General features: G+C 54.1%; 1 protein-coding gene across 3 annotated transcripts in view; it reads right to left on the bottom strand.

The window, feature by feature from the left end:
* Positions 1–18,759, bottom strand: part of NUP210 (nucleoporin 210) — a 99,182-nt gene extending 80,423 nt beyond the window's left edge. Inside the window, exons 1-3 of one of the 3 annotated variants that reach the window (XM_033865513.2) lie at positions 18,509–18,759; positions 8,427–8,563; positions 6,533–6,664 (exon numbers count right to left, since the gene is read on the bottom strand). In XM_033865513.2, coding sequence (XP_033721404.1) covers positions 6,533–6,664; positions 8,427–8,563; positions 18,509–18,681 — 442 coding nt within the window. In that variant the 5' untranslated portion in view covers positions 18,682–18,759. The remainder of the gene's footprint in view (positions 1–6,532; positions 6,665–8,426; positions 8,564–18,508) is intronic. The other 2 variants (XM_073787767.1, XM_033865512.2) reach the window with 2 other exon arrangements.
* Between the last annotated feature and the right edge of the window lie 1,477 nt (positions 18,760–20,236).

Genomic DNA, 20,236 nt, shown 5'->3' with positions numbered 1-20,236 from the left:
AAGAACCAGGGTCACGTGACTGTGAGGAGTGAGCCCTGGCCTCTCGGGGGAGCCGTGTCCTTCCCGCTGTACCTCCTGCCTGTGCGCACCCATCACCCCTCACGTGGGGAAGTGCTTTACGGTTTAGACAGTGGTTCCTGAGACTGTCACTCACTCCCCCCTCACCACCTCCCTGTGCTGGGAAAGGAACCCAGGCCGTGAGCTTTCATGTGCCCATCCTTGCCCCTCGGCCGAGATGCTGAGACCCCAAGTCCCGGGTGGAGGAGGTGGACGCTCGCACAGCCGGCCTTGGCTCTGAAGCCCTGGCTGCCGTCCGCGTGCCTTGGACCAGAGGCCAGAACACGCGGAGCCCGGCACGTGACTGGGCGACCGCTGCCGGAGGAGGACTCAGGGAGGGTCTGAATCCCTCCGTAAACACCTTGTCAGGGTAACTGCAAGACCTGGTTCTACGCAGACACCCGGGAACAGGGCGGGGGATGAAAACTGGGGGCTCAAAGGCCTGATCTGCTGGGAACTATGGTTTGCTTTTTCCCCAGGCGATGTTGATTTTACATTCCTTAATTGGCTCCCATCATTTCAAATTAAGAAATGCAGTATACTGTATATCCAGCTTGCAAGTTCAAAAGTCTGAAGACCCCGCTGCCTGGGCCCTGCTCCCTCTGGTGACGAGAGGCTGGCTCAGCCTCTCCAGCTGGTCTGTCCCACTCCCCACACCACACCCTATCGCCCACACCCACTCCACCTCCATCATCTACATTCCTGCCTGGCCAGCCCCCAAAACAGAGCATCTGTGGGGCCCAGGAAAGCTCTTTCTTCACTGCGAAGCGCAAAGCATTTAGAGTCAGGCCCCACCCCACCTCTGAGGTCTCAGGGCTGTTGAGATCGACAGGAGAGAGTGCCGCCAGCGAGGTGCCTGGGGGGTGCCAGCCAGCTCAGGGGCAAGTGCGGTCCAGCACGGCCTTCTGAGGACGAGAAGACCGAGGCTGGGGGAGGCCTCCTTGGGTCTCGTAACCTGGAAAATGGAGACAGGAAACCCTGTGTTCGTCCATTTCAGTGGTTACGCTTGGAGCTCGGTTTTTCAGTCAGAATCCCCGCATCTCTGTCATGTTCGGATGTGAGGGGAGGGATGAATGTGGGATCATTCCTGGAGCAGAAAGCATCCTGGGGCTTCCAGAAGTTTCACCCACATGGGCAGGGGCGCATGCAGGACCAGCTGCCTAATTTGCAGGGCTGTATGCAAATGAAAACCTGGGGCTCCTCATTCCAAAGGCAGGGAAAGCACCAGAAGGACGCAAGTCAGACTTGGGAGAGTTGGAAGGAGACAGAGAAAGCCCCAGGCATGGGGCTGGCTGAGGGGGTGCTCCCTTGGGCGGGTAGGGACACTCTAGGGTGAGTCAGACCCTTAGAGGTACACATGGATGTGTCAGTTACAGGGGTCCCCTCCTGCCAGCCACTGGACCAACACACTGTGTCCTAGCTGAGCAGGCTCTGTGGAAACTGAGTCAGGCATCTCTCCTTCCCGCTCTGCTGATCCCCACACTAACCCTCGGTAGCCTGTGTATGGATATGTTAGGAAACCAGATGAGGGTGGGTGAGAGGCTCACTCCGGCCAAAATGCAGCCTCTAGAACGGACGTGCCCCGGGACAGGGATGGCCTCTGCCACGCTCCACCCTGCATACCCTGGGGACACGCGCCTATCCCAGGCCCCCGCTGGGGATGGAAGGTGGCCGCTGGGGATGGAAGGTGGCCGTAGTCACAGGACAAGGCTGGGGAGGGAGCGGACAGGCAGGACCCAGGACACCGGGGGACAGGGCACAGGTGGCCAGGAACCCAGCCCAGGAGGCAGGGAGGTGGCAGGGAAGCAGGATCTCAAAATCACGGAGGCTCCAAGTCCCATCAGACCCCACTCACAAAACACGAGTACAAAAATAAATCTATTAAAATTTCAAGACGGCAACGGTGGAGCATTAAACCAAGCCTGGGGACCTTTGTAGCACGAGAGCCTGTGTGAAGCTAGCCCTGACGTCTGGATGACAAAATAAAACCACAGGAGATGGCACGTGACCTGACTACAACTTCCCAGAGTGGACAGTGGGCAAGGGCACCTTCCAGCAAAACAGGCTCCAAGACCCACACATTCAGCAGGAATTTGCAGGCTTGGAGGTAGGGGCGGTTCAAGAAGCTTCTGCCTAGAGTTTTGCCGTGTCTCTTTGAAAAGCAGCTATTATGTACTCCTGAAACTAACACAACATTGTTAATCAACTATACTCCAATATAAAATAATTTTTTTTAAAAAAGCAGCTATTAGACCTACTATGTGCCAAGTGCTCACATTAACAAGGAAATCCCAGGGCCCAGTCTCCGGAGGCTGCACCCCCTGTCCTGGTCCCAGGAGGGCAGCCGGAAAACACTAAGCAATTCAACTTAACAAACATTTGCTGGATGCCCGCTGGGCCCAAAGTCCAGTGTCAAACAAAGAATGAAGTGATCCCAATTCTGCCCAAGTGCGGAGCCTGACAACGAGTAAAAAGTGCCCCGTGCCCCAAGGCTGGGCTTGCGAATCACTGAGGGATTTCAAGGAGGGACAAACTCCACCTTGGGAGAGCCCTAGAGGAGAAAATATTGGAGGGGATGCCCAGAGGGCCTGGGCTTCAGAAAGCAGAGATCCGGAAGTGGGAGTGGACGGTGCTCTGAGTGGGAGGTGAGACGTGGCATTTGGGGGACCGGAGCCCCCAGCACTGCCCGGGCACCAGGTACATGCGGGCTGGGAGAGAACTCTGAAAACATTAACTCGAGGCAGGAACCCTGCAGATGGCCTCAGGCCAATAAAGCAGACCCCAGTCCCTGGTGCAGACCACGGTGCCCAGGAAAAATGCAGCAGTTGGAGACAGGCAGTGTGGCCTAGTGGACAAGAGTTCCAGCCCCTGCTCTGCCGCCCACGAGCTGCATGACCCTGGGTGAGTCACTGAAGCTCTCTAGGCCTCAGCTTCCTTGTCTGTACAATGGGCTAATGTATAATTACCATCCACCCTTGTGGGGTAAAAGACGACACTTAGGGCTGGGCACCTAACAATGTTTGCTGAGCCACAAGCAGGTTAAAAACCAAACAGGCACCAACCTAGACAAGGTACATCCCTTCTGAGACTGGGGGGCCCTCCAAGGTTATGAAGGTCAAGTTTGTCTTTACAAAGGAGACTGACCAGTAGGGAGGATACAGGCTCAGGACAAAGGAAGAGGGGATTTCTAAGGAACTAGTCCAAGCGCTTCTGGGTGGGGACACCCTCACAGTGAACAGGGAGGCAGGGAGTGAACCACCTGGTGCCACAAAGGTGGGCCTTGACCTGGGCTCTTCCTGAAAGGCCAGTGTATGCAGGCCTGGGTGAGCCAGGGTTCCCCCCGGAACTGGCCACATGCACCACCAAAACCTTAGGAGTGGGAGGACTGTGAAACGTGATCCCCTAGGACCACGGGGCACCTGTCCCACACAGGAAGGCCAGGCAGCCACCTTCCATTCCTGATACATCCACCAGCTGCCCAAGGGGAAAAACCAAAGTGACTTAAAAATGAATAAACTATTAAAAAAAAAAAAAAAAAGATGGAGAATAACAAGTGATGGTGAGGATTTGGAGAAACCGGAACACTCATGCATCACTGGTGGGGATGTGAAACAGCACAGCCACGGTGGAAACACTCTCCGGCTGTTCCTCAGAAAGGTACATATAGAGTTGCCCTTTGACTCAGCAATTCCACTCCTGGGTGTAGACCCAGGGGAAATGAAGGCCTATGTCCACACAAAGACTCGAATCCATGTTCACAGCAGCACTACTCACAACAGCCCAAAGGGGGCAGCAACCCAACTGTCCACCAACTGTCGGAGGGATAAACAAATGTGGTCCATCCATACAATGGAACATCGCTCAGCCATGAAAAGGAACAAAGCACCGCCACAGGACACAACGTGGGTGAACCTTGACAACAGGCTCAGTGAAAGATGGCAGACACCAAAGACCACACACTGTATGATTCATTCATATGAAAGCTCCAGAAGAGGCAAATCTATACACACAGACAGTAGATGAGTGGCTGCCAGGGGCCGGAAAGAGAAAAGCACAAGAACCGACTGCTAATGGGTGTGGGGTTGCAGTTTGCAGTGATGAAAAGGTTCTAAAATTAGACAGTGGTGACGGCTGTACAACTTTGTGAATATACTTTTAAAACAAACCACTGAACTGTACACTTTTGATGGGTAAATTTCATGGTATATAAATCTCGATAAAAATAAACAAAACTCGGGTCGTGGGGAGGGATAGATTGGGAGTTTGGGAATGACATGTACACACTACTATACATAAAATAGATAATCAACAAGGACCTACTGTAGAGCACAGGGAATTCTGCTCAATACTCTCTAATAACCTACATGGGGCAAGAATTTCAGAAAGAATACATACATGTATAACTGAACCACTTTGCTGTACACCTGAAACCAACACAGCATTGTAAGTCAACTATACTCCAATACAAAATAAAAAAATTTTAAATAAACGAAACTTTATTTTTTAAGTGACAAGACAGGAAATAGACCAGAGAGGTTAAGAGCAGGGGTTGGCACACTATGGCCCTTGGGCCAGATCCAGCGCCCACCAGTTCTTGTGAATAAAGTTTTATTAGAACAGCTGCGCCCCTTCATTCCACACTGTCTGTGAGTGTTTTAGAGCCACGCTGACACAACTGAGCGGTTGCTGCAGAGACGATCGGGCCGGCAAAGCCTAAAACAATTCCTACCCAGCCCATCACGGAAACCACGTGCTGACTCCTGGCTGAGAGTGAACCCAGGACCCAACCAGGCCGGAGCTCAGATTCTGGCTCTGCTGCGAATGAAGGACTAGGATGTGTGTGTGCCTGGTCTGTGTGTGTCTGTGTGTGCACTGTGTGTTCTCTCTCAGTCTCCGCTCCTGGAAGTGAAACGAGTCAGGACAGGTGAGGCGCCCAGAGACGCCTGGCTCCAGTGAGCGGCATATGACCCCCGCCACCGCGTCGGGCAGGTGAGCTCGCATCAGCTCGCTGCACAAACTCCTCCTCGGCGCCCTCTGCCTCAAGACCAGGCACAAATCCCACACCTGACACAAGGTCCCTTTATATCCTGTGTCCCTTGGCCTCTCCAATTTCAGTCTCAAGGATGAAACGGGGTCCCCGCCTGGCAGACCCCACATCCCTCGAGGCTCAGTCAAACATCCTGCCTTCTAAGAAATTGTTCTGACCCCTGACCTCCACGCCCCGCCTCCAAGCCCCCTGGAGTTGCTCTCCCACCCAGTGGTCCCTTCACACTTTGCACCCAACGTGATTACAAACCGCACCTGCCGGGATGCATGTGGGGCCTGATCTACCCGCGGACCCCCTGGCCTGAGACGCTAGGGGCAGAGGCCCAGTGCGCCCGCCCCACCACAGCAGTACCCCAGGACCTGGCAGACCCAGAAGGCAGAACACACTCCATGGCCACCCAGCGCACTGAGCACCCACCACACACCAGGCGGGGCTGACCCTTCACACTCACTCACCAGGTCCTCGTGACCAGGTAAGCATCATTATGTCAGCTTCACAGATCAGAGGGGAGTTCAGAGAAGCTGGGCAGCTTATCCGATGAATGAATACAGAGCGGAAGGAAGGCTCGGACAGATGCTTCGAAACACTGATTCTGCCCCCAAGGGACATTTGGCGATGGCTGGAGAGATTTCTGGTTGTCACAACTCAGTGGGTGCTACTGGCATCCAGTGCACAGAGGCCAGGGATGCTGCCAAACACCCTAAAATGGACTGGGTAGTCCCCACCACAAAGAATTATCTACCCCAAGTGCCAATCCTGCCTAGACTGAGAAACCGTGATCTATAACAATGTTTTGAAAAAGCCGGGGCAGCGGGGGCTAGAGTGGTCAGGGGAGATTTCAAAGACAAGGTGAGTCCTGGCTTGGATGTGAAGTTTTAGAAGATCCTTCATCTGGAAGATGCCTTTTGCCTGACCTACTTTCTTCAACAAGAACCTTAACCTACAAATTTTCCCTTTGCTCCTTGACCAAGAGGTCAGGTTACAGCCAAGACAGTCTGCCAACCAGTAGAACAGACCTTCCACAAAGAATCCCAGCCCAGAACAAGCCAATGTTCTGCTATGAAGTGAAGGATGGTACGTGGGGCCGGCAGCATAGACGTGCTCTCTTACACACACACATACACACGCGTGCGCGCGCATGCGTAGGCTGCAGTCTGGATCAGGAAGCCAGCCCCAGACCCCAGAGCCTCTGTTGTTCACAGCAGTGACCCCGTGAGCCCCTCCCAGCTGTTCACAGGCACAGAGCTGGCCTCCAGGCCCTGTGGAGAAGTGGCCGTGGCCTCGCTGCCACCACGGGCCTGGCGTCCACTTAGAGGTGGTCCTGACCTCTTCCACGTTGCCCCCCTGGCCAGAGCAGCCCGCCTTGGGGGAGAGCAGGCCGCACACGAGGAGAGGAAGAAACAGAGCCCGCCGGGCCAGTGGCCTCACCTTCGGAGTCCAGGGCCTGGATCTTAAGCTCCAGCGGGGAGTCCTCCAGGTAGAGCTCGCGGGTGGTGGAGACGATCTGAATGCCGTGGATGAGGTCCACGATGGCGTCACAGCGCAGGACCTGGCCGGTGGCTGCAGGGGAGGGAACACAGGGTCAGCCGGAGGGCGGCCACCCCACCTCCAGCGCCTCATAGGTTGGGTGGTCTTATTCTTTGGCAAAGACAAGGGAAACCAACAATCCCCCCCAAGAAACAGGGCTGGAAGAACCGAGTCGACCCTCAGGACCTCCACGAGGCCCGAGAGTCAGCACGGACGTCCAGGAAGTAACGGCCTTCCAGACACTTTCACTGCCCATCTTGTACTTTTCCACCGCGAGCGCCAGCGTTTAAAGCTGTGTGCAGAACACTCTTCCTAGAATTCCTAGTTTTGTTCAGAGTGTAACCACTGAGCTAAACGACAAGGGTTCTGGTATGATAAGTTAGCCTCCAAAAGGACGATGCTGTTCTGAACGCCTGTCCCTACCCTGAGATTAGCAATTACACCCGGAATTTGTGCGTTTGTGTGTGTCTGTGTTTACACTGCAGTTTTTGCATAGGACTATCAACTACACTATAGTGTAAAAAAAGAGTGTGCATGTCTACACGGATTTCTTACTTGCTCCATCAATAAGACACATAAATGGCATTACCTGGAGAACCCTCTAATGTAAAAAGTAACAGCTTGTGACACGAAATCATTCCGACCATTCTCCAGGCACCATATAACTACTTGTACACCCTTAACTTTGTGAGAAAGCCATTCAGCCCCATTTATCAAAAACCTTAAAACTTTCATAGGCTGTGACCCAGTAAAGCTGCGAATCTATCCTTGGCAGGAAATAACCTAAAAGAACCCAAAACTGTTCCCCGAATGAAACTATTTATTTTCCTATTTGACACTGAAACAAACATCTGAAAACGATCTGAATGCCTCATACACGGGAATGCTTACAGCACAACCTCTGGTTAAGAATATTCTTCGGCCATTAAAAATACAGAGTGAAGTAAGTCAGAAAGAGAAAGACAAATACCGTATGCTAACACATATATATGGAATTTAAGGAAAAAAATGTCATGAAGAACCTAGGGGTAAGACGGGAATAAAGACACAGACCTACTAGAGAACGGACTTGAGGATATGGGGAGGGGGAAGGGAAAGCTGTGACAAAGTGAGAGAGTGGCATGGACATATATACACTACCAAACGTAAGGTAGATAGCTAGTGGGAAGCAGCCGCATAGCACAGGGAGATCAGCTCGGTGCTTTGTGACCACCTAGAGGGGTGGGATAGGGAGGGTGGGAGGGAGGGAGATGCAAGAGATATGGGAACATATGTATATATATAACTGATTCACTTTGTTATAAAGCAGAAACTAGCACACCATTGTAAAGCAATTATACTCCAATAAAGATGTTAAAAAAAATTCTATAATAAAATGGGAAACTTTTCATACCATGTTAGGTGGGGGAAAAGCATGACAGAAAATTCATTGTTTTCTAAGCATCTTATGACCATAATATGGCAAATTAAATATGGGGAAGTGAAACATTGCACAACTTTCTTCATTTTGAATCAACGCCCATTAAGAGTTATTTTGGTAACAACTAATAACTTAGAAATGAAAGCCAGCCTCCACGGGAGGGCAAGCAGGACAAGGTTGTGGCAGGAGGGACCAGGGTTCATGTTGCCTGCTCAGTGTAGCCCCAGCTCCATGGGCGTCCTCAGACCCAACAAGAGAAGGGGAAGCGTGGCCATGGGCTCTTCCGTCCCTGTGGCCCGAGGCCTCAGCGGGGTGTTTCCAGCCGCTCAGCCCCCATCCCCACCAGGGGCCACGCGGCGCACTGGGAGGCCTTACTGATGTCCTCCGCGAAGATGATGCTTGTGAGGCGGGCAGGCTGGGACAGGCGGGCCTGCACCACTGCCTTCCGGGAGCACTGCTGCTCGTCCAGGCCCAGCGGCTCGATGCTGGCCACCTCCGGCCGGGTCGATGACCTGCGGCGAGAAGAAGAGAAGTCACCCTCTGGAGCCACCGGAGAGGCAGGGCTGGGACCGGAAGCCAGAGCCGCAGCACCCCCCATCTGTCCCAGACTCGCAGGACAGAGAGGCCAGGCTCCACCAGCTTCAAACCCAGAGGAGACAGGCAGCCGAGGCCCCTCTAGTAGGAGCAGGACATCCTGAGGGCGAGGACCTCCCCTCCCACCTCACCCCCACCCCAGCCCTGAACATATCACACAGGCAGAGAGTCACTGCTCGGGACACTGGAAAACATCTCCATGTTCAACAGTCACCTGACAGGACTATTCCAAGGAACTGGAAATAACTATTGGTGGGAAAAGCGCCTACGGTCCCTGGGGAGGAGGAGAGGCCAGGTACCTGCTGACCTCTAGGCAGGACCTGGCACACGGCAGCCTCCCAGACGGTCACCTCCATCCCCAACAGGCCCTACAAACCCAGAGCTCACCGACGGGAACCTTGGCAACAGGCACAAGGCCCAGCGCACGGGGCCGAGGTTACAGGGAAGGTGGGCGGAAGGGCAGGTAAACACCTTCACCACAGAGGGAGGATGGGTCATTCTTCACAGAAGCGATGGTTAATCACCCTGCACCCCGAGGCAGGCAGAGAGCGCCGGACATGAGAGGGGATGACAGGCAGAAGCAGGTCCTGTCTGGCAAACGCAGAGACACCCAGAGACTGTTATTAAAATACAGAAGTGTGCTGGGGGAGTGTGGTGGTTAATTTTACGTGTCAACCTGGCCAGGCCATGAGGTGCCCAGCTACTTGGTCAGACATTATTCTGGGTGTGTCTGAGGGTGTTTTGGGATGAGGTTAACATTTAAACCAGCAGACTGGGTAAAGGAGATTGCCTTCCCCAGTGTCGGTGGGCCTCACCCAATCAGTTGAGGCCTGAATAGAACAAAAATGCTGATCCATCTGCAAATGAGAGGGAGTTCCTCCTGCCTGAAAGCCTTCAGAGGCGTGTATACACACACACACACACACACACACACACACACACACACACATATATTGTTTCTCTGGAGAACCCTGACCAATACAGGGAGAGCAAATAAGATAACGAAAGAAACTATCTACCATGTGTTAAGCCCAGAGCCAAATACTTCTGTCCATCAGATTACTTAACCCTCCAGGAGGCCTATATGGGAAAACCAAACCGAGGCTCAGAGAGGTTGAGTAATTCCGCAAAGCCACACAGCTGTACGTGGCGGGGCCAGTGATCAGAGGCAGGTCTGTGTGACTCCAGATCAGACAATCCTCCCACCACACGAGTGCTTCCCCCAGGGTACGGAGCACACAACACCAGAGGGCAGTGAGGCACCGATGAACTGTCTTTAAATTGACTCTTTATGTCATTTAATTACTACACATTCAGTGTTAATTGTTTCAGGAAAAACAGATGTATCAAACTTATGAGCTCCTACATGTTAATACTGAAGAGGATGTCTGATGTTCAAAAAAGCAGTCATTTTGAAGCAAACAGTAAGTTTTCGTATACGTGGTACACGAAAAAGGCAGCACTCTGACAGTGGCGTTCCCAGGACAGCTGTGAGGGGCGGGGCTGCCCATCAGCCGCCATTTTCCAGTGTTTCTATAAAACAAGGACAGAGCGGCCTCTCACACTGATAGCTGGAGCTCTCAGAACCAGTCTGTCCCCACACTGGTTGGGGAGGACCCACATGAGGCACGGAGGGAAGGGGGGAGAAGGCACGTGGGCCGCGCCAGCTCCCTCAGCCTAACCCTCGCGGGCTCTGGGCTCATGGCCCAGGCGGCAGGACGGGTCCAGCGAGCAGGGCTCAGAGAAGGCGGGGTCTGCACAGAGCTGACAGCTGAGAGGCCCACCCAGAAACCAGCTCCGAAGGCCAGGTCACTTGGACACAGCATCACGTTCTGCCAAGGAAGCAGGTCCGGGCTCAATGGCTTTTCTGCCGGAAGAGCCTTCCTCTGTCTCCAGTTTAAACGAACGGCCGCTGCTCAAAACGGATGAGAGCTGCTCCAGCTTGCCCACCTGGTCGTTCTGTGCACCTCAGCTGGTGGTCAGCACGCCTGCCCACCCTCCCCACTCATGGACTCGCCTTAAGGCCCACGGGAGGAGCTTCAGGGGCCTCCCCGGCCCCTGGCGCAGGCAGTGATGGTGACATGGCCTCACTCTGTTGAGAAGGTGAACGCCTAGGGCAGCAGGGTGCTGCCACTCGCCAGCTGTGTGACATTGAGCAAACAATTCCACCTCAATTCTCTGTGCCTGTTTCCTCAGCTGTACAATGGCAATAAAAGTGGTACCTGCTGCAAAGGGTTGGGGCGGATTAGATAGGATGACAGATGTAAAGCTCTTACTGCAGGGCGTCGCACATAGTAAGCTCTCCAACTCAGCCACCAGCAGGAGGTGCCTAAATGAAGGGCTTCGGGCCCTGAGGTGTTTGGCGAGATTCTGACCACAGACCTTTGCTTTTTAAAGAAAGTAAGAAAACATGGGCCCTTCTAGATTGTGATCGTTCATGTGTGACCTGGTGGGGCCCTACCCCCAACCACAGACATCCTCAGAGCCACAGGCAAAGATTCAGGCCCGAAGTAGGGTTCACCACTGGCAAGAGCCTGAAGCTTCTGACTTCAAGTCTAACCTCTGCTCTGAAGTTCTCCCTCCCCCAGCTTCCCCCCATCCCTCCACTGATGCTGACCCCTCCACTTCTCGCGTCCCTCCCACCAGCTCTTGTGCGGCCCGGCCTTGAGGGCTCATGGGAAATGGTAACTCTTCCACGGACCCATCCCTGACCCTCCTCAACCTCCACTCAGCTCTCACAGCTGGTCCTTCTTGGGGTCCCTAATGCACCCATTCGTTCATTCATTCACTGAATCCATATTCATTGGGTGATGTGCAGGATTCCAGGTACCGTTCTAGGTGCCGGGGACACAACAAGGTACAAAATACACATTAATCCCCACCTTCACGGAGTTTACGTTTTAGTGGGAGGAGAACAAGGATAGACAAAATAACTGAGTGGAGGTGGGATCTCAGACAACAGTGCTTTGGACAAATAGAAGGCAGGGGAGGGAAAGGCTGTAGTTTCCAACCGGATGGTGAAGGGAGCCTCCCTCAGAGGCGACATGTGAGGAGGAGGGGCAGACACAGGATCCCTGGATATCTGGGAGAAGGGCGTTCGGGCAAAAGCATGGGCGAGGGCAAAGGCCCCGAGACCATGGCTGGTGTGATCCTTCTCCTTGTCTGACCCCCTCGGAGACTGAGCCTGAGGACAGCGCCCGTGCGTGCTCATTTCTTGCCCTCACTGCACCCAGCATAAGACTCTGGTGCAAGTTTGTTTGTTTGTTTGTTTTTTGCGGTACGCGGACCTCTCACTGTTGCGGCCTCTCCCGCTGCGGAGCACAGGCTCCGGACGCGCAAGCTCAGCGGCCATGGCTCACGGGCCCAGCTGCTCCATGGCACGTGGGATCCTCCCAGGCCGGGGCACGAACCCGCGTCCCCTGCATCGGCAGGCGGACTCTCAACCACTGCGCCACCAGGGAAGCCCCGGTGCAAGTTTTTGTAGATGCCCCTTATCAGGTTATGGATTCTCTTCTAATCCGAACTTGCTGCAAATTTCTATCATGAATGACTGTTGAATGTTCTGCACCTATTGAGACCATTATATGGCTTTTCTTCTTCATTTTGTTGATACAAGAATTGTTTATTGTTGCTCAAGCAATTACATTGATTGGTTTGTGTTAAACCAACCCTGCATTCCTGAGATCCACTCCAGTTGGTCATAACACAACACCCTTTTTATGTTTCTGGATTTGATGTGCTGCTATTTTGTTAAGGAATTTTGTACTCTGCGTCTGTGAATTTCTTTTGCTTATAATGTTTGAGGCTGGTTTGCAATCAGTGTAATGTTGGCCTCATAAAAAGGAGCTAGGAAATGATTGTTCTTCCTGCCTTTCCTGAAAGAGTTTATGAAGGATTTGTACTATTTCCTCCTTAAACGTTTCATAGAAATTACAAGTGAGGCCACCTGGGCTTGGAGTTTTCTTTTTTTTTTTTGCGGTACGCGGGCCTCTCAGTGTTGTGGCCTCTCCCGTCGCGGAGCACAGGCTCTGGACGCACAGGCTCAGCGGCCATGGCTCACGGGCCCAGCCGCTCCGTGGCATGTGGGATCCTCCCGGACTGGGGCACGAACCCGTGTCCCCTGCATCGGCAGGCGGACTCTCAACCACTGCGCCACCAGGGAAGCCCTGGAGTCTTCTTTATGAGAAGGTCTGTAATTATAAACTTAATTTTACCAAATGTCCTAAGTGGACCGAGAGGCACCAAGGGCTCTCTATGCCTGAGAACCCTTCCCCAAGTCCTGCACAGGAGGTGGGGAGCCTGCGGTTCAGTTCTGGTGGGCATGTTGCTTCCTCTCCTCTCGAATTGCTCACCCACATCCCAGCGAGACCCCCTCCCAGATCACAGCAGCTCCCGACAAGGGCCCCAGGTGAGCAAACCCAGGGTATATATACTGCCCTGCCCCCCCCCCCCCCACACACACACGCTGGGCAAACAGGAAGCAAGGCAAACGTGCACACATGAGTGTCATTCCTGCAGGGGACCCGTGTTGGGTTTTGGCTGCCCAGACTCCATTCCCCCTCCTCAGTAACAGCACCCAGCTTTTCTGGGGGTGCTGCTCCCCTCCACCCTCAGACCATGAGGCTCCAGGGCACCCATGCTCCTTGGACCCTGGGAGGCAGGTGGCTGGGGCCTGGCCGATCGGCTGTGCATCCCCCTGGATGGAGGTGTTCAGACCCGGCGTGAAAGGCTTGACAAGGGCTGCAGGGCTGGACCCGTCCTCTTGCTACCCCAGGGGGCACCCGGCTGAGGCCCGAGACCAGGTCCTGCTGACATCACTGAGCCCTGTGTGTGGCCTGAAACAAAATCTGCCAAAACAACATCCCTGCTTTATTTAAACTATTTTGGTTTGAGCTTCCTGTCACATGCAGGAAAGTCAGGAGAGTTGAGACAAATGAAATCCCCTGACTGAATTCTTCAAGACTTGTGGCCTTATTTCATTCAAACTACTGGTACTATATTTTTTTAAAAAGAAAAAAAAAATTGTCATTTATTATGTGCTTACTATGTGTCAGGCTCGAAATAAAACATATCACAAGTGTTTTATTTGCCTCCCAACAGCCCTATTGAAACCCCCCATTTGATACACAAGGAAACCCCTGCACGGATGTGAAGTAACCTGCCCAGGGTTACATTCCTGGAAAACACCTCAGCCGGGCCTGGCTCTAGACTCCTGGTCCAGACACCACCTCCCGCCTTGTGGTGAATGCACCCAGATTGTTCAAAACAGAGCTAATGGCCTCCACCTACCTGGGGCTGCCCATGCGAGGGCCCAGGCTGCCAGACCTCAGTGAAAAATGGCTCCATCTCCTCAATCACCCCCTACCCCACATGCAGCCTTAATACTGCTTCTTAATGTGTCATCAACTTCCCTTAAATGCTACTGAACCTGGGTAAAACCGCCATTGATGAGAAGGTCTGGCACACTTCCCGTGCATCCCAGGACTGAGCTGAGGCTGTGACCTGGTTTTGAATGTGGTTCTGCCAGGTGAGTGGGGAATAACATGCAAAGTATGCAAAGGAATTAGCGGAAAAACTGGTTCTGCTATTTGGTTCCCTCTGCCATCCCCACCTGCAACATTCAAAGTCCCTGCCTCTGGACTTGGGTCTCTGGCCACCCACCGGGGCAGCTGCCTGGACACCTGCACCTTCCGCCCTTCCCGGCCCCCCATCCGGTTACATCCAAGTAACCTTCGTATCTTTTTCTTACTTTTTTCTTTTATTTGTTTTTTTAAGACTTTTTTTATGTGGACCTTTTTAAAGTCTTTACTGAATTTGTTACCATACTGCTGTTTTCTGTTTTCCGTTTGGGTTTTTTGGCTGCGAGGCATGTGGGATCCCAGCTCCCTGACCAGGGATCAAACCCGCACCCCCTGCATTGGAAGGTGAAGCCTTAACCACTGGACCACCAGGGAAGTCCCTTACATTTTTCTTTTAAATTGATTCTTCCTTAATGAAAACGTACTTTATTTATTTATTGGCCGTGCCCCACGGCATGTGGCATCTTGGTTCCCCGGGATTGAACCTGCGTTCCGTGCAGTGGAAGTGCCCCGCCTTAACCACTGACCGGCCAGGGAAGTCCTGAAACAATACTTTAAAAGGAAACTTTATATCACTAGTGTAAACAGAAAGCCTATACCATTTGCCATCCGAGGTACCGATAAAAACAAACAAGAATCGAAACAATGTTACTGCATTTGGGGGGGGGGACACTGTCACCCCCAAAAAAGAAACAGGCAGATATTACAGGGTATTAGGAAAAGCAGAAGGTGGTTGTAGGGGCCGGGGGCCGGGGAGGGGTTAGCATTTAATGGGGACAGAGTTTCAGTTTGGGAAGCTGAAAAAGTTCTGGAGATGATGGGTAATGGTTATATAACAGTGTGAATGTCTTGATGCCACTGAACTGGACACTTAAAAATGGTTAATTTTATGATATGTATATTTTACCAAATTTTTTTTAAAAAGAAAAAATGGAAACAACATGTTGGCACCAGAAATGAATTTTTTATCTTGAGGGTGTCTAATGGGACAGGGGAACCCGGGGACAGGGAGGGTCAGGCCAGAAAGCTACAGTGGAAAAAGGAGAAGTGACGGTTGTACAAAGAAGCAGTGAGTGGGGCCAGAGGAAGACACAGCCCTCCCTCCACCCACCTGCAGGTCCACCCTTCCCTGCCCCCCATGACAGAGGCAGGGCCTGCAGGGCGGAAGCCACGTCAAGGGGCAGAGCAGGCTTGGGCTGGGGGGGGACCCACAAGGGAAACAGGAAGAAAACCACCCACGGAAGCAGGATGGAACATCTACCCAGCAGCATGGTGCCCAGGCACTGAAAACTTAAGATCGTGAAGCAACACAGAAAAACAGCTGGGCTTTAACACTTGCTGGTGGTTGGTAGAGAAGGAAGTTCCCAAGCGACCTGAATACCAGGTTTGAGCTTCGTGGTGGTGGGGGGGTGGAATAAGTGATCAAAAGGAAAACAAAATGGTGACTGACTGTGTTACAGTCAAAGGATTATGGGAGACTTCCGTGGTGGTCCAGTGGTCAAGATTCTGCGCTTCCAATGCAGGGGGCGTGGGTGTGATCCCTGGTCGGGAACTAAGATCCCACATGCCACTCGGCCAAAAAAAAAAAAAAAAAAAAGATTATGGGATACTTCTCTTTTTCTCCCTTTTCCCAACTTTCTCTCTCGTGTCATTTATATAAAGGATGCCTTAAAAAGAAGCTAATGAAAGATGCTTTGGAGCCCTTTCAATAACATGAAATATCAAAAAAGAATCAGGAGTTTGCCACATAACCAGCAATCCCTCGTTGTGACTGGAGGGGTTCAGTCAGGTCTGGCCAATTCGCCAGAGGCTGCAAACCCCTGAAAGAGGTGGTACGGGGGCACGGTCCCAAACTCAAGACCGTCACTACTTACACGCGTCCCCCAGAGCACTGCCCTCTCTGAGGTTCCGACTGAAACGTGAACAGTTTTAACCTGATGCTCTCTACAGTTCCCCTGACCTTAAAATTGCCTGATGATTTGATGCTATAAAATCAAGAAACAGGAAAAGCAGACTTAAAGCCCCTGGGGCTCAGGCACGCAGTGATTCCAGTAAAGTGGGAGCTTGGCCGAAAAGTCCAGGGATGAGCAAAAATTCCCCCAAGGTCCAGGAAGGTTTTCATTTTCTCTGTTCTTCACCTCACAGACTTCACAATGAACTCCTTAGGTGGAGAGGCTATTTTCCTCCCAGGTATAGATGAATGCAGATAGAAAGCTTGCCTTTAGGCCCACTCTTAAAACTCCAGAGGGGACTCTTCAAACCCTAAAGCAATACCTGACTGAACTAGGAAGCACACACTAAAAATAAGGGAAACATTTCTAACGCTTGACTGACAGAAGCTTTTCCTGTGAAGTTAAGGGGAAAATCACAACCACCAAACAGCTCCAAGACAGTTAAGGTAAGTAGTTACACATTTGCAATAAAAGCTATGGGTCAGATTCAAAACAAGTTATAAGATACTTAGCAACCCTCTGATGCATCAGTGATTAGGAATGTTTTTTCCCTTCCTCCTCAGAAACTATACAAGTAAATTAAAATCCACCAGCTCTTCTCAGAAAAGAAAATGCAGTCAAAAAAAAAAAAAAAAGTTGTTACTTCAGAAACGAAAAACACAGCTCTAGAATCTCAGAGGAAGCAGCATACAAATACACCGAAACGGATTCATTTGAAGCCAGCTGCTTTTAATAGCCAGCTTCCTCTTTCTTGCCCCCCATATCAAGAGAACAACTTCAACCAGAGAATGAGCACGGTCACCTGCGAAGTGTGGACTAACAGGTGACCTCCCCACACCACACAGGGCCCTGGACAGGGATGAAGAAAAGTTAAAGAGAAGATGTGATATCAAGCCAGAAATACGACCCTCCAGAGGAGGCGGGCTCTAAACCCAAAATGCATTTGTCTGATGTGGCGTGTCCTTATTTCAGGAGGTGACCTTCAGAACACAAATAGGTACTAGTAATGCACATAAGCTAGAAGGTAGTCTGAGCTCCAGCACCAGGCTCGCGGATGTGCACGGATGACTATCCCAACAGACTTAACACGTGTTGGACTCTCTGTACTGTGATCACACCCTGTTACACTGTCTAGCCTTGAAACAGGGAACCAAAGGGAGGAGCAAGGGCATAGCGCGTGGGGATCACCCCCTCCTTTTCATCTCCAGCAAGGTGGCGGGGAGGTGTGGTAGGGCCTTGGTCACACCCAGCACCGCCTGCACCCTGCTAGGAATGAACCTGCTCTGAGTGGAACCCAGAGGCCGCTTCAGGCTGCTGCTCCTCCATCTGAAGGATGGAAGGGCTGGACCACATCACCCAGCTACCGTGAGGTGCGGCGGACCTCTAGTTTCATTAGTTCCTGGGGTTCCCAGATCACATCCCCCACAAAAGGTGCAGAACTCCTGCGTCCCCCCAGGAAGCTAGGGATCAAGGCAACCCTGCTCTGTGGGCAACCTGGGGTGAACCACCAACCATGCCCTTGCATCTCTCATCTGTAAAACAGGTGCATCATCTGTTAAACACCTAGGGTTTCCTCCGAAAGACCTTTCATCAAAGGTTTCCGTTCCTCCCAAAGACGCTGAACGACTGATTCGACTCCCACACACACCTTCCCCACTTCTCCACAAGCCCAATTCCCACACCAGTCCGGCGCCAGGGATGAGTCCCGGTCACCAAACTCCCGAAAGCGGCGTCCCCAGCCTAGGTCTCTCTGCAGGGCCCTGACCACCTCTCCCGGAGCCTGGACGAGAAAGGCGTGCGACCACGTGGACGCGCATCCCGGGACCAGCTGCGCCAGTGCGACCCTCTCCCTCCGGCAGGAGGTCCCTCCGGAAGCCCCGGGGCGGGCAGGGCTTCGCTGGCCCTTCGCCGCGCCCGTCGCACGCCCTCCGCGAGTCCCGCCGACAGCAAGGCTCCCGCCCGCACCACCTCCCGGGCGGGCCCCCTCCCGCCAGAGAGCGCGGAGGCCTCGGCGCCGCCATGCGCAGTAGGGGCGACCCACGCGCACGCCGCCGAATCACGCGCGACCAGCCGCCAGGCCAGTGGCCGCCCGGCCACCAAGCCGGCGCCCGGGAGCGCGCGCCGGCGCACCTGCTGCGCGGGCCTGCTGGGGGCGCGCGGCTCCCGGCCTCCTGGCGCCGGCCGGGCCCGAAGGCCGCGCGCCGCAGGCCCCGTCAGACCCGCCCGAGGCCGCGGCCTCCCCCCCGCGCCCGCGCACCTGCAGCGCGCCCGCCCGGCCGCCCGCGCCCGAGGTCTGCCTCCCGAGCCGGCCCCACGCCTGACCGCGCCTCACCAGCGGTAGCAGCCCTCCGAGGCCTCCAGCGTGAAGTTCACGCGCGTGGCCCGTGTGAAGGGCAGCAGCACCTTGGGGATGTTGAGCTTGGCCGCCGGCGCGCTGGGGCCCAGCGCCAGCAGCCCCGAGAGCGCGAGCAGAAGCGGCCACAGCCGCCGGCCCCGCGTCACCATCCTCGCCGCTCTTCACCTCCCGGGACCCGGAGCCCGGTCGCGCGCGCACGCGCGCGCGCTCCCCTCGTGCCCTCCGTCCCCGGCCGCGCGCGCCCGGCCAGCAGGTGATAAGCGCGGGAGGGAGGAGGGAGGGGGCGGGGCGAGGGCCGAGGCCTCGGGCCCCTTCCTGGGCCCCGGCGGGCCCTGAGCGCTGGAACTGAGGGGCCCGGGCTCCCACCCCCGGCCCCCGGCCCTACGGGGCGGAGGGAGGGGCTGGGAAGCGCAACCGAGGCCACGCGGGCCTGGGTGAGTGGGATGGGGCGCGCGCCCGAGTCACCGTGGGCGGGGGAGAAGGGATGAGGCGCCCTGCGGCGGTGGCGCCCCTCGACCACGCGGGAAGCACTGCACGGTTTTCTGGCCTCCACACTCGTATCCCTGGTTTCAAACTCTTGGTTTCAAACTCTCGGGCGACACTGCACGCGGATGTGGAGCCTCTGAGCCGTCCCGCAGCCATTCATTCGGCCCAGTTCAGCGCCTCTGGCCAATGACCCTGGCCAGGGCCCAACAAACAAGTCCGCCAGGCCCCTGAGACCTTGAGCTCAGACCATCAACACACAAAGGCCCCCAGAAAATCTGGAATGCGGAGCGCATCCTGGCCCAGGCATCCAGTAGAGGGGCCCAGTTCCGCAACGGCAAACGAACTGCTGAAGCCCTGGGGGCCCTGTGGGTGCTCCTTCCCCCTTCAACCTCCTCCAGGCCTTGCCAGGGAGGCATCATGATCCCCAGTTCTCCAGGAGGAAACAGGGTGAGTTGGCCTGAAGACCACGCAGCTACGAAGGGCAACACTGAGGCTCTCAGATCCCAAAGCCCTTCTTTGCGCTGCACCCACTGTCTTCCGGAAGCCGTGAGGAGGTTACCCAAAAGGCAGATTTAAGGCGCCAACGCTGCCAGAGCATATCCTACCCCTCCCCCGCACGCACCATAGAGAGAGAGAGAAAGAGAGAGAGAAAGAGAGAACGTTCAGCATCACTGAATTGTGCGTGCAGAAACCCTAAATCTTAAATTCACTTTACAGGTTGTGCCCTAGGTTTGTAGTTGTCTTTGTCACGAATTACAGGAGGGGGTGAGCTCTGCAGGTACCCTGTGCACCAGTGCCTTTAAGATGTTAATCTGCTGCGGGGAGGGCCCAGCCTAGTGGGAGGTCAGGAAGAGGCGGGGTAAGTGCACTGGGGCCCAGCCTGTGTGAAGGGTCCAGGAAGTGTGCCCTGGCTTGTAACCGGATACGCACGTGGATGCCCCTGCCTGATGAGGGAGGGAGAAGCTGAATTTCAATCAGGCTGGGAAAGGCTTCTTGGAGGAGGTGGCCCCTGGGCTGGGCATAGACACCTCACTAGCCTTCAGAGAGGCCCAGATGGTCTGAGCGTGCCCCTCAGGGGTCATCCAGATTTTGGATGGTGAGGAGGGCTGTTTGGGGATCACCCTCAAAGCCTAAAGGCCCCAGACCAGAGATCTCTTGGAGCTGGGCTCTTCCCTGGGTGGGGAAATTCCAATGGGTTCTCTTGTCTAAAGAAACAAG

The sequence above is a fragment of the Tursiops truncatus genome, chromosome 10 (assembly GCF_011762595.2).
Source record: "Tursiops truncatus isolate mTurTru1 chromosome 10, mTurTru1.mat.Y, whole genome shotgun sequence".
In the NCBI taxonomy this organism is placed as follows: Eukaryota; Metazoa; Chordata; class Mammalia; order Artiodactyla; family Delphinidae; genus Tursiops; species Tursiops truncatus.
Note: the sequence above shows the minus strand (reverse complement) of the source record. Positions and strands in the feature narration are given on the sequence as shown.